The sequence below is a fragment of the Nycticebus coucang genome, chromosome 18, assembly GCF_027406575.1.
Source record: "Nycticebus coucang isolate mNycCou1 chromosome 18, mNycCou1.pri, whole genome shotgun sequence".
NCBI classification, from domain to species: domain Eukaryota; kingdom Metazoa; phylum Chordata; class Mammalia; order Primates; family Lorisidae; genus Nycticebus; species Nycticebus coucang.
This window is the reverse complement of record NC_069797.1, coordinates 9,155,611-9,169,431: the sequence shown is the minus strand read 5'-3', so window position 1 is coordinate 9,169,431 and position 13,821 is coordinate 9,155,611. Positions and strand designations below refer to the sequence as shown.

The 13,821-nt window shown below is 37.8% G+C and overlaps 1 protein-coding gene across 1 annotated transcript in view; it reads right to left on the bottom strand.

The window, feature by feature from the left end:
* Window positions 1–13,599, bottom strand: part of LOC128571007 (zinc finger protein 316-like) — a 64,753-nt gene extending 51,154 nt beyond the window's left edge. Inside the window, exons 1-3 of the mRNA XM_053570706.1 lie at window positions 13,573–13,599; window positions 11,241–11,454; window positions 6,731–6,819 (exon numbers count right to left, since the gene is read on the bottom strand). Of these exons, the coding sequence (XP_053426681.1) occupies window positions 6,731–6,819; window positions 11,241–11,454; window positions 13,573–13,599 (330 nt within the window). The remainder of the gene's footprint in view (window positions 1–6,730; window positions 6,820–11,240; window positions 11,455–13,572) is intronic.
* Window positions 13,600–13,821: the final 222 nt, after the last annotated feature.

Sequence of the window (13,821 nt, the reverse complement as noted above, 5' to 3'; positions counted from 1 at the left end):
TTGAACTTTCCAGTAATCTAACCATAGAATGTAGAAGTGTGAATTAAGCTCTAAAACACAGTAAGACTGCCAAAAATGGAAGTTTTGATGTTGGTGAAAGTGAACTCATTTACCTATCCCTTTATTCAGAAGGGACCTTTACTTGTCAAACTAAAGAAATGATTGCTAAAATTAATGTTTTATTTTTATTGCAAAAAGTTCCTGGAGAGTTAGAAGAGTACTGATTTTTTTCAATTACACTATCCCAGACTAACTCTATTCTTAATTTAATTAAAAATTAAAATTAAATTAAGAATACCTTTGAGAAGGACACAAAGTGGGGTGGAAGGAAAGCCTGGCCTGATGAACAAGGAAGTCTGGTGGACCAGTAAGAATGTGGGTAGATAGAAAGAGACAATAACCAATGACCAATAGAAAAGTTCAATAATGCCTGGAGGCAGAGAGAGGCCAATGAAATATCTGCAACCAATTTCAAATGGAGAGAAACTGCATCTGAGCCTTTGGGTCTCTCTCTGTCTCTTGCACCTTCTCTCCATCATGAGAGGGACCCACTTCCAACTCTATTTGGAGATGCTCTAAATTTTCTTTGTTCTTCCTAAATAAAATTTCTCTTTGTTACACTGAGACTTGTGCAGGTCACTTTCACACTGCCTATGGTGCCCCAGTTTTATTTTCACTTTCCCTTCATTTTTTCTTTCAATTATTGCCATGCCTCAGTTGAACTTTCTAGTAATCTAACCAGGTCAACTGGGTTCAGGGAACCCAGACCCCCAACAAATTTAATTTGAAATTAAGAGTACAATTAAAATCACCAACTACATGCACAATACCCACAAACCTTTAAAATATAGACAATACCCACTGTTGATTCTCAGTTTCAAAACTAGTCTTTTATATTTTTTGCTGAGAAAATAATATTAATAAGCCAGGTTGATGTAAAGTTTTCTTTTTAATAGAGTTTGAGAAAGTAAAAATTAGCTCAGACCAAGAAAACAAAATTCTGCTCTTCCATACTTCAAGCTAGGATAAGAGACAGATAAAACCAGCTGCAAAGTTGACAAAAATTAGTTATTTCTCCCAAGGTCATGTTGCAGCTATGAAGTGTCATAATGATCCCTTCTTTGAGTAACCAATGATTTGTTACTCACCACGAAGCTGTCTTTTAAAATCAAAGAAATTTTGCAGTTTGAAATCATACCAGTGTTTAAAGTATACCTAAAGAGACAGACAAAATGGACTTTGTGTTTAAAATGAGACATACCCTCCAAAACAGAATCATCAGACATCTTATTTTGCCACACACAGAGCCAAATTCTACCTCTATTCCTCCACCCGAAAGTAAACATAAGATGTATGTTACTTATATATTTAACCACTACATACATGCCTGACTTGTCATAAATATTCGTATTTCCCTCCAGCCCTCCTCAATATATACGTAAGACTAATTCCATAAGACACATCTACCAGTTCTTTGCTCCCTTCTGCTGAGGGTACACTTTTGGTTTTCCCCCAAAGTTGTGTTTGTTTTTTCCTCTTAAAATTAAGTGTCTCCCTGGGCGGTGCCTGTGGCTTAGTGAGCAGGGCGCTGGCCCCATATACCGAGGGTGGTGGGTTCAAACCCAGCCCCGGCCAAACAGCAACAAAAAAATAGTCAGGTGTTGTGGCAGGTGCCTATATACCAGCTACTTGGGAGGCAGAGGCAAGAGAATCGCCTAAACCCAGGAGTTGGAGGTTGCTGTGAGCTGTGATGCCATGGCACTCTACTGAGGGTGATAAAGTGAAACTGTCTCTTAAAAAAAAAAAAAATTAAGTGTCTCCCTTTCCTTCCTCCTTAGAGCTCATGGTCTTTTACTAACACAGGAGAGAATATTAAGTGACTTCAATGCACATAAGTGGTCTTGATTTCTGATCTAAGTGCATATTTCACATGAGGAGCTTGTGAATGCACTATTTTACCTTTATCTTAACTTCATATTTTCTAAGGAAGCAGAACCCCAAGTCCACTTTGCAGTCTGGACATGCTGTTGATACCTTCACATAGAGCCCACTTTGTTTTAAGCCTATCAAACCAATGATTTCATTAAAATTTCTTATGAATTTCACCCTTCCTAAGAAATTAGGTAATAACCCTATCTCTTTCTTTGTCCTTTACTGCAATGGCAATGAGCCCTTAATACTGAAAGACTCAGCCTAGTGATCTTTGATTAATTGAGTAGGACCACATATTAATTTTTATATCATTATAAAATTACAAATAATCATTTGATTTTAAAGGCTTATTATCTCCTCTTCATCTTGAGGCTATACATATCTTGCTCTTTTTTATGAAATTAAGTTGCAACACTTGCTGGCACTGTGATACTCTCTATGACTTCATTGGTTTTAGTTTGTGACGTCACTAGTATATAAATATCTTAACCTTATCCATTAGAAAGTATCAAGACTGTTTTGACGTGTTCCTTTTGGTCTGATTATAATCATGCATATACAAGTTCTTCATCAATCTTCTACAGTTTCTTTGTTAGATGCTTAAACTGTTAATAGAAAACATATACCTAGAAAACAAAGGACATTTACCAATGAAATTTATTCTTTTGAAGAACTGTGCTAGGGAAAAAAAAACCTTAAAAATATAGACAAAAGCCACACTATACACAAAAAGAAAATTAAATTGATGATTTGTAGATAGTTATTATTAAAATGTTGACTCTATTAAAATTAAACAAAGCTAAGTTTAATACTTATAAAAAGCATGTAGAATTTAAGGAAAAGCCAGACAAAATTAATCTTCTGCCAGGGAAGAATCTTCCTGTCAGGAAAATAATAACCATATGAATTATTCACCATGTCAAAAAGTATTGTATTTTCCTGAGGTTCATGATTCACAGTATAAAACTATGAATATTTTTACCTTAAAATTTTAAAGTCTATGCTATTATTGTTAAAGGAAAATTAAAAAGAAATCACTGGTCCAGTACCACATTTTGAAAATTTTATATATTAAGAATGAATCCCAGAATATATTTTTTCATAGAAAGAAAAAGAAAAATCCCATTTATACAAAATGTTTCTGGAATAAAAAAACAACTATCAAAATACAGTTTTCAAAAACTTAAAAACATAGTTCTCCTAAAAGCATAGTGAACAAAGATTTACTTAAATCATTTGTTGACAGACCAGCAGCTTAAAAGAACTGGTTCTAAGAAGATGCAAGAAACAGATGTATAGAGAATGGAAAAAAAGAATGCTGGAATAAGATTACAAAATTAGATGCAAAGCTGGTTTACACCCCACAAGACAATAATACCACAACTTTGGGTATCTTTTCTTTTATATAGAAATAATTGGGAACTTTTCAATCTTTTATAAGTTAACATGTAACTTTGAGGGTTTGAATATTAATCAATAGTAAATGTAAGTCAAACAATGCAACCTTCCTCTGCTATATCCAGAGCATGGTCTAATATGACAATGAAAGTACATATGTTTGTCTTTTGCCTTATTTCTACATTTTGGAAATTTTTTTAACATGATACATTTTTAATTTTTATTTTTCCTGGAGAAATTTCTTATTCTGATTCTGTACTCAGAAATAAGAAAGTAAGCTTAACAAATATAATGAAATAATTATATAAACTAGATGTGTCTTAAGACTATATTCACCAATGTTAATGTATTCTTGATATTTTTAATAGTATAATAGTAGGTCTTACAATGCAAAGCAAGAATCAGACTGTGATTGTAGGATATTTTACCATCAGCAATTATGATGTGACTATCTGTCAGATTAGGGCTGCCACCTCCAAGAGAAATGAAATCTCTTAAATTAATACCATAAACCCTGGAACTACCATACCTATCAAATACTACATGTTAATTGTGAACTTGCAATTCACTGGGAACATTAAGAATTAGGGGCAGTAAAAAGGCATTTTCTCTTTATTCCTCTTCTATACAAGAGGTAAATATTATCTTTGTTTCTTCTATGGGAAGATGAAGATCTTCATCTGGCTGGGTAACTTCATGACTCTAAAGGGACACAGGGTAAAATCACTCAGTGACAGGTTGCCTATAACCTGAAACAGAGACTCAACGAGAGCCACCAATCCACATGGGTGTGGTGTATATAGGATGCCCTCCTTTATGAAGGACTAAAATTAAGGTCCCATTGTAACATTCAATTATAATCTTCTTTCTCCTTGTTTGAGACAAAGACAAACACACCATGATTCAAGAAGATAAAACTGCATAATTTTAAAAATATTTTATTTTAGAATATTACAGGGGTATACACATTTTAGTTACATAATATGCTTTTGTACATTTTAAGTAAAAGTTGTAAGTGTGCCCTTCACTCAGAATATGTGCAGTGCACCAGTTAGGTGTGAATTTACCTTACCCTCCGTCCACCCCCCACCCCTTACTTAATTTCCTTAAGAGTTTTACTTCCGTATACGTACATAAGTATTGATCAACTAGTTCCAATTTAGTATTAAGTACATGTGATGCTTGTTTTTCCATTCTTGATATGTTCCACTTAGAAGAATGGCCTCCAGTTCTATCTGGATTGTTACAAAAGATACTAAATCACTATCCTTTTTATGGCCGAATAGTAACTGCTTAATTTTAAAGGCAGCTTTTAACATAGAGCCTATCAAAACAAAAGTAAATTTATAATAAAAGGCCTTCAGACATTCCATAATTCTGCTTTTTCATATGGGGATGAAATCTATTTCTCAGAAAGTATCTATCCTGCTCAAGAATAATATTCAAAATCTATTAACACCACCTGTTTTCTATAATTGAAAAATTAATACAGTGTCTAGGGGGGCATGATTCCATAGTTACTCAGGAAATATTTCATCAACTCCTCATAACATTGTTTTCTTCTAAACCTTAGAAACAAGGGCTTGATTTTATAAGTAAAGTGAAACTTTACCTTGTAGTAATAGTTACATATTTTAGATTTTATGCCATTTGAAAATCATAGATAGGAAGACTATATACTTGATTTCACTAAGAAAAAATGTTATTTTAGTTACTTCCTCCCAAGTTCTGATCTAAAAAAAGTAAATTCTTAGTTTCCAGAAAATTAATGATGATAGGAACCCTCAGCTCTGATAATTAGGGATGGGATTGATTAGGCTGCGGTATCTGACTAGATAAATATGGTTGGATTCAGTGATCAAGTGTAACATTTTGGTTTTTAATTTATCTTCTCAAGGGTGTATCTTAAGAACTATTTACACCAGTGGTTCTCAACCTTCCTAATGCCGCGACCCTTTAATACAGTTCCTCATGTTGTGGTGACCCCCAACCATAAAATTATTTTTGTTGCTACTTTGTAACTGTAATTTTGCTAAATATAATTTATTTATAAAACTGTAATTTTATAAATATCTGATATGCAGGATGGTCTTAGGCGACCCCTGTGAAAGGGTAGTTTGACTCTCAAAGGGATCATGACCCACAGGTTGAGAACCGCTAATTTACATGTTACACAGTCTGGTTGCAAAGAATAAAAGATCCCTAGTACAGGGCGGTGCCTGTGGCCCAGTGAGTAGGGTGCTGGTCCCATATGCCGAGGGTGACGGGTCCAAACCCAGCCCCAGCCAAACTGCAATAACAATAATAACAAAAAATAAAATAAAAATAAAATAAAAAGATCCCTAGTATAGCTTATTACAGATCATTACAACAATAAACTGTATTTGTTGGTATTACCTTTCTTCAGAATATCCTACTTCTAAAAGTCATTGCTAAAATACAATTTTTATCATATTAATACTCATCATAAATACACTCAAACACACATATATACCCATACGCACACATGTAAATGTAAATGTCCTCAGGGAAACATTAAAAGATTCATCTTAGATATCTAATTTCCACCCTTATCTGCCACAACTTTCCAAATTAGTTTACCCACTCTTCTCTGCCCCTGAGCTTTGCCCTTAAACTCCTTTTTCACCTGAAGTATCTTCACAATTTAAATTTCACTTCTACTTGGGTACCTGCTTAAATCTAACTATCCTCATGAGTTTCCTGCGACCACACTAATGTCCCTTCTCTTTCTTACACAACACTCACATTTTTATCATACTGCTAAGCAACTGCTATTCACCTAAATAAATCATGTAAATGTAAATCATGTAAAAATATTCCTTCTGTATGCCTTACCTCAAGGAGACTGTAAGCTCCCTCCAGTCATGGCTGTATCTTAAACACGTTCTTTCTCTCAAAGTCATCTATGAAGTTTGATTACTTCTTAATGGGTAGAAAAGAGATCACAGAGAGTGCCATAAAGGGAATGGCCCCTATGAATTAGTGTTTGTGTGTGTACATACTTGTGTACACATTTTTCCCCGAAATTTCCTGAATAAAGTTTCCCAGTAGAAAAATATTACATTCTTCATCCCCATAAGTAACTGAGATTTTTCTGGGAATAATACAAATTTAATATCAAAACTAAAGATGCTTATCATAATTAAAGACAGCCCAGGTATTTTTGGAAAGATCATGTGTCCTGATAGTTGGTTCAGTGTATGATGAGTCCTCCTATAGATTACAACCTTTATGAGATGAAGTCAGTTTTCATGGGTCAATTTGCTTCCATTCCTATAAGAAGGGGTGTGCATAAAGAAGAAAAGTCACAAGACTTCAGGAAAAGTAAACAAGCTTTCAGACTAAGATAGCAGGTCAGAAACAGGAAATACCAACTCACCAGAGGTCCAACTGAAAAAACCACAGCAGCCATAATCTCTGCCTCTGTGTCCCCCTCTCTGGAAAGAGTGGAATCTTGTAGAGACAGATCTGAGGAAGAGAAATAACCATGAACACCAGTCCTGCCTTGGGAACTGTAGACTCATCACGTTGGCATCCTGACACACAGGTGAGTGTAACCTCCCCAAGCAAACACAAGAGTAATCTCAAGATCAGTGAGGGACAAAGATCCTTGGTTTTGGAGAGCTTGAGACTTTAATGCTGTTATGTATAGTCACAACTAGTAGGCCAGACATCGTACAAGGAGATTTTAAAATTCTTTCTCATTGAATCCTCTCAGCAACCCAACAGGAATATTCCCATTCCATAGATGAGGAAACTGAAGCTTAGAAAAATCAAAGTATTTACCCACGGCCATAAAGAGGCATGACTCCAAGTCAATCTAAGTCCAAAGCCTGTATCTCTTCCATAAGTCAATATGCTGTATGAAGTGAAAGAATATAATTCCATCTTTCTTTGCCACAATCACCACCTCATCTAACAATTAAATATTCTAAAAGTCTCCTCTTCTGCTTTTCTTGTGAAAAGTCAGTTTCCTAACATTTTCAGAGACCTCAGCTTCATGTAAGGAATACACTACAACTTCAAAATTTAAATGATATTAGAAACTCTGACATGTCCTCCCAACCTTGTATTCAAATATATCTTTATCCTTTGTATATTAGGCAAATCTAAATAAAAGGAAGTGGGGATAACAATAACAATAGAAGGGATATGAAATTCAATGTACAATACATTAAGGATTAGTCCTTTTGTATTGAAAAAAGTACATGCCTAATACAGTTTTTATACTGTGGTCAAACAGGATGGACCTTATTGAGGGATGCCTTGGCACTGGTTCTGCTTTTCTAACTTTGATTAAGGATATACCTTTGCTGATGCTGGGTTTGGTTCAAGAACTAAGGGTGACTGATGTATGATATTGTCTTATGCCAAATGGTATAGATTGTTAATATAAATTCTTCTAGAATATAACAGCCTCATGGATCAAAGGGCAGTGACATAATAAATATCCAGTTTTTGAGAAACTCTACTTTGCCAAAAAGTACTACAATTATATAGCCCTTCAAGTAGAAACTTTGTTATGCTTAAACATGCTGAATCCACTCCTGCCCTGAAAGTGCACCTTGCTTCCTGCAAGGTTGTAGCTTTTGTTCAATAAATATAACAGAACTCAATCTAACTTTATAGTTTATACCAATGCAATATTTAACCATTATCTTTATATTGACATAAAACCAAGGCTGTCATGAATGCAAAAACATTAGATATAGAAATGAGATAAGATATGAGTATAGTGAAACTTACACTGTTAAGGCCACTAAATTAAAATTTTCCAACTTCTAGAGGAGACCAGGGTTGAGTGAAATCAAGAAAATATGTGAGTATCTTAAAAACGTAGAATTATTCGACGACACCAGGTTTCACTAGGCACAATGAAAATGTTTTGGTGGAAGAGAAACAATGAGAAGTTGAGGGAGGGAAAAGAGTGCAGCGGAAGGGAAAAACTGCAAAAAGGACCAGTCTTTGTTATTTACAGAGGGATAGAATGGTGCCTGTGGCTCAAAGGAGTAGGGTGTTGGCCCCATATACCAGAGGTGGCGGGTTCAAACCCGGCCCTGGCAAAAACAAACAAACAAACAAACAAACAAAACAAAACTGCAAAAAGGACCAGTCTTTGTTATTTATTGATAAATAGCTTGGACAAAGGACTGGTCTTTATTGATAATAAACTTTATTTATTAATAAATAGCAGCAAAACTCAAGGCCATTTTGGCCAGCTTATACAGGCTGTGTGCAAACTATTTTTGTTCCCCACAGTTCACCTTTTGATATAAAGAGCCAAATTACCCCTCATTTTAATGCTAAAACCTCACCCTGAAATGAACATGGAATGTATGTTACATATGTTTACCCCATGTGCCCCTGCCTTACTTCCCTCATGAATATTCATATTTCCCCCTGCTCAGTACACAGGTAAGGCTAATCCTGTGACACATACTGTACATACCAGCTTCCCCCACCCTTCTGCAGCCATGCAGATTGTTTCTTCCTTTGAAAATAAAGTTGTTTCCTTTCCTTCCTCTGTGGTTCTTCCTCTCATGGTCTTTTGTTAACAAGATTACCAACAAAAGTGGTTTTACCTTACATTAGTGTTTCTCTACATTTTTTGTAGGTCATGGATCCTTTTGAAAACCCAATGAAAATTATGATTCCTCTCCCAGAAACTCCCACATATAATTAGAGGGATCTCAGTTCTGAGGATGCAAACTCTCACTAGACATGCTTATTAGAAAGTAAATTCTTTAGCTTCATCTAAGACCTAAGTCAGGGTCTCAACTCTACAGGAAAGTACCTCAGGTTTTTAACCTTAAATATTGTCCTAAAGTCAACTTCTGAACCTCAAATTAAAAACTCTTCTTTACACACCTTGAAAACCCAATTGAAATATGTTTTACCCAAAGATTCTAGAGCCCAGGCAAAGCTATGCCCCACGTTAGTTTCCTCATCCGAGTTTCTGCCTCCAGCCAGGCGTTTGTTTAAATATTCTTCATCTCGCTGGTTCAGAAGCGATGATTTTGCTAAGTTTGATGACAATTTAAAACAATAACTGAAACTGCCCTAATGAATATTAACAATAATTTCATATCGACACCAATAAATCTTAATTTTGGGGGGGTTGGACCCCATTTGAGAATCTGACTTTGTCCAGAATAATGCACATTCATAAGTGATGTTGCAAATTACTTTAAGGAGCTTGAAGACCATCTCTCTCCCAAACCCTACACTGACCCTTAAGTTAAGAAGCCCAGTTTTACAAGGTCGCAAAGAACCAAGACAAACTATTTTTCCCATACACCAAAGCAAATGTACAAAGAGCAACATAAGACATTTCAATTCAAGGAACATGAGCAATAGTTTTCTGCACCTTTAAAATTTGTTAAGAATGACCCTGCATCATTTATTTAGAATTTCTTTTTTTTTTTTTTTTGAGACAGAGTATTACTTTGTCACCCTTGGTAGAGTGCTGTAGCATCATAGCTCACAGCAACCTCAAACTCTTGGGCTCAAGCGATCCTCTTGTTTCAGTTTTTCATTTTGGGTAGAGACAGGGTCTCACTCTTGCTCAGGCTGGTCTCGAACTTCAGAGCTCAAGTGATCCCACCCACCTCGGACTCCCAGTGTGCTAGGAGTACAGGCATGAGCTACCGCATGTAGCCTAGAATTTCTTTTAAAATCTGTAATGATTAATAAAATTCTCCTTGGCAATAAATCATGCATGTAAAACGTTTAACCAAACTGCAATAAACATTTTATTTTATAATCAGAACAATACTATTCAACATACAGTATGTCAGCTTGACCTAGATTGTGTAAATCTATATACATATATGGAGTAAGCCAGACTACTAAGACCTCTAAGACCTGGGGCTGTGATATTTATCCTTCTTTCTACTTTTCTGTATTATCCAAGTAGACAAGAAGTATCTATACATGTATAAGCAGAAGTCTGGTATAAGAATAAAATCCCAGAGTGGCGGTTGACATCCTCAGTCAGGCTCTAACTTTGGTTTGGCTACCGCGATTACAGATAAGTCTCTTGAACACAATCAGTTATTAGCAAATGAGAGTAACCACCTGCTTCTCCTTCGACATTATACAGAAGATATCTAGGATAACACACGTATTTCACCAGTCACAATTTCCCTATTTTGTTTTGGATGCTGTCTTCCCAAGTATTGCAAAAGTATTAAGAAAAAGGGAGAAACTTCACTTGCTGTGGTCCCTAAGCCAGTGTAGCTATTTAAAAAGAATAAAGGGTCCGTGACATTGCTGAGAATTTTAGTGGACGAATCCAGCATCTCCCAACCAATGCAATCATACTATTGTTAGGTCAGGGAGTGAGTGACAAGTGATTTAAAGGTGGTTACAGTGTTCGAAATGTCATAAAATGAGCCGACAAAGAAAAGCTGTCTCGGTTACTAAGAGTAGCGCAGGTCACCCTATGTGAAACCTACTTCCGACCCTGCTGTCTCAACAAGCCAGGATGGAAACGCTCCCTCCACCTCTGCGCGCTTTCCCCAACTGGGAAGGAAGGGAAGGTACGGTCAGGGCCCCGACCGCCCGTGACGAGCCCCTCGCCCCAGCTCCGCGAACGAGCCGCGCAACCCCAGGGCAGCCAGGGCGGCCCGGCCTCCTGGGGAGGTTCCTGCGTTCCGACCCGGGCGAGGAGACCATACCGAGCCGGGGACCGCCCTGCGAGGGAGGCCGTGCCGAGCCCGCGCCCACACGCAGGCAGGAGGCCCAGCCCCATTCGCCTCTCCGGGGTGGGCGGGTCCGCTCGGGGGCAGGGGCTCTGTAGGGAACGGCCACGCCCCGGACGCCGCAGGGAGTCAAGCGCGAGGGAGGGCGGCCGAGAACCCAGGCTTGGCGCCCGGGGCAACGAGTACCTGGTGGCCGAACTGAGGACAACTGTGAGCACTCGCAGAGCAGGGCGGGAACGCTTCCAGCAATGGCGCGGGCTCGGCTGGGCCGGCCTCCGGGTAGGCCATTGCGCCTGCGCAGGGGCCTCGGAACTACAGTACCCAGCACCCTCAGCGCCCACTCTTCCCCGCCCCTTTTGTCTGCGCTAAGAAGAAATTGCTGATGTACTATTTCTGTGAGCTAAAAGATTCAAATTGGATACTCTTCTTTTGAGAGACTATGACTACGTATCAAAAGCACCAGCACTGGAGACAAAGAAGAGTGACACAACTCTTGCCTTGGAACATTTATGTGCCACTGAGGAAAGCCCTTGGAGAGAACAGGTCTTCTGCAATTTATTTTAAATCTGAGCGCCCAGCCGGTGTATGTCCGGGCTTTTGGTTTTCCTTCCTTTAAGTTCTTGCCTGAAAAATATAGATCATGCCTTCATTACAATTTCTGGGTCTTTGAACTAGAGCTTCCTGTCTCTACTCATCTAAATGTTAATGATGATGACAATAATAATAACTTGATTTCCTTCGCCGTACTTCTATGCTTTTAATGTCCAAAGGCCATATTCTTCACAGGTGGTCAAGTTTAGAATCCTCCAGGACTCCAGAGCTGCTTCCTCCATGCCGAGACCATTTATTTAACTCGTTTCTGCTCTGCCTTGTATCCATTAAAACCTCTCTCTGCTTTTTTAATTGTGTATGAGACCCAGACAGGGTCAGCCCTCTGCAGAGGGGAATCTGCTGGGAAATATAAAGCTTAGCGAAATTGAACAGAGCATAAAACTGGACTGTTGAGATATTAAAGAGCCAGTAAGTACCTTTGGAGATAATATGACATAATCCTTGAACTATTACTATCAGAAGGGAAATACAAGTGGAAAAACCAAGCTTCTGGAGATAACGAATGCAATATATGAAATGAAAGATATACTTAATTGGATTAAGAACAGATTAGATACTGCAGAAAAATAGAAACTGCCCAAAATAAAACACAGAGAAAAAAGATGAAAAAATGAACAGAGCACCGGTGAGTTACAGAAGCTATCAAGTAACCAAACTAAGAATCCCAGACAGAAGAGAGAGGGAGTAGAAAAATATTTGAAGAAATAATAGCTAAACATTTTTTAAATTTTAAAAAATTTTGATAAAAATTATAAGCCTACATATCCAACAAGCTCAATGAAATCCAAACCAAAAAAAAAAGAAAAAATCACACACACACACAAAAAAAATCTTGTGATCAAGAAAATCACACCAGAGCACACCATAATTGAACTGCTACAAACCTAGGTCAGGAATGGAGGCTCATGCCTGAAATCCCAGCACCTGGATTACAGGCTAATATAAGAGGATTGCTTTAGATAAGGAGTTGGAGACCAGCCTGGGCAATACAGTGAGAAGAAAAAGAAAAAACCAATTAGCTGGCATGGTGTCTAGCACCTATAGTCCTAGCTACTCAGGAGGCTGAGATAGGAACATCACTTGAGCTCAAGAGCTTGAGGTTGTAGTGAGCTGTGATCATGCTGCTGGGCAACAGAGCGAGATCTTATTTCTAAAAAATATAAATAAATAAATGATAAAACTAATTGCTACAAACCAGTAACAAAGGGAAATCTTAAAAACAGAGGAACAAAGATATGTATGTACCTGGGAACAAAGATAATTACTTTTCATCAGGAAAAATAGAAGACAGTGGAGCAATGTCTTCAAAGCAATGAAAGAAATTAACTGTCAGCCTGGAAATATATACCCTTAACACATTCTACCTAAATGAAAGTGACTCTGTAAAGAGATGGAGTAGATGCACTTCTTCCTATACCTCCTCCTAAGTATGGCTAAAAGCCCCTGATATTATATATAAAACAACTGTAAGTAGATTCTGAAAATTGGACAGAAGACAGTTCAGCTAGGGACCCTGCAACCTGAGGAAAAATATGTGGGTGAGTTTCCTGGGTTTTGTTTTTGCCTCATGTATCTTGACCTGGGTGCCGAAGAAGCTGTCGACCTGAAATGTCAATAGATGCAGGCAAAAACAAACAAACAAACAAACACCAAAAAAAGCCTGCTCTCTTCAGCCAAAGAACTAAGAAAAGGGCAATGTGGCATGCCAGAAAACTGTTAAGATGATAACCACTATACTCCAGCTAAATGCCACAGAATAAAATGGTGATCCCACCCTATCCCATTAGCAAAGGCTCACTGGGAGCCTAGACTTCTACCATCACCTAAGTGTAAACTGGGTGTCCCTTTGGCCTGCAAGGGTGATGTCAGAGAAGGCAATGTGAGGAATAAAGACTTTCATTCATACCCGGTGGTACTGAGCCTTGCCACACATAGTGTTAGTGTGGGTCTTCTGAGAAGCAGTAATAAGGTGTTCCTGCTCTCTGACCTGAGGTGTTAATCAGTGGTGACCTAGTGAGAAAGTTCAATCCCTGCTCAGCAGTAACAAGGAATTTCCCCTCCCCAGAGCTGTCACTGGAGGCTGAGTAGAGAACTTAGACTTCCACCTCTGTCAGGTTTGTTAACAAGATGTCAGTTCACGTTCTCTGGTTCTTGG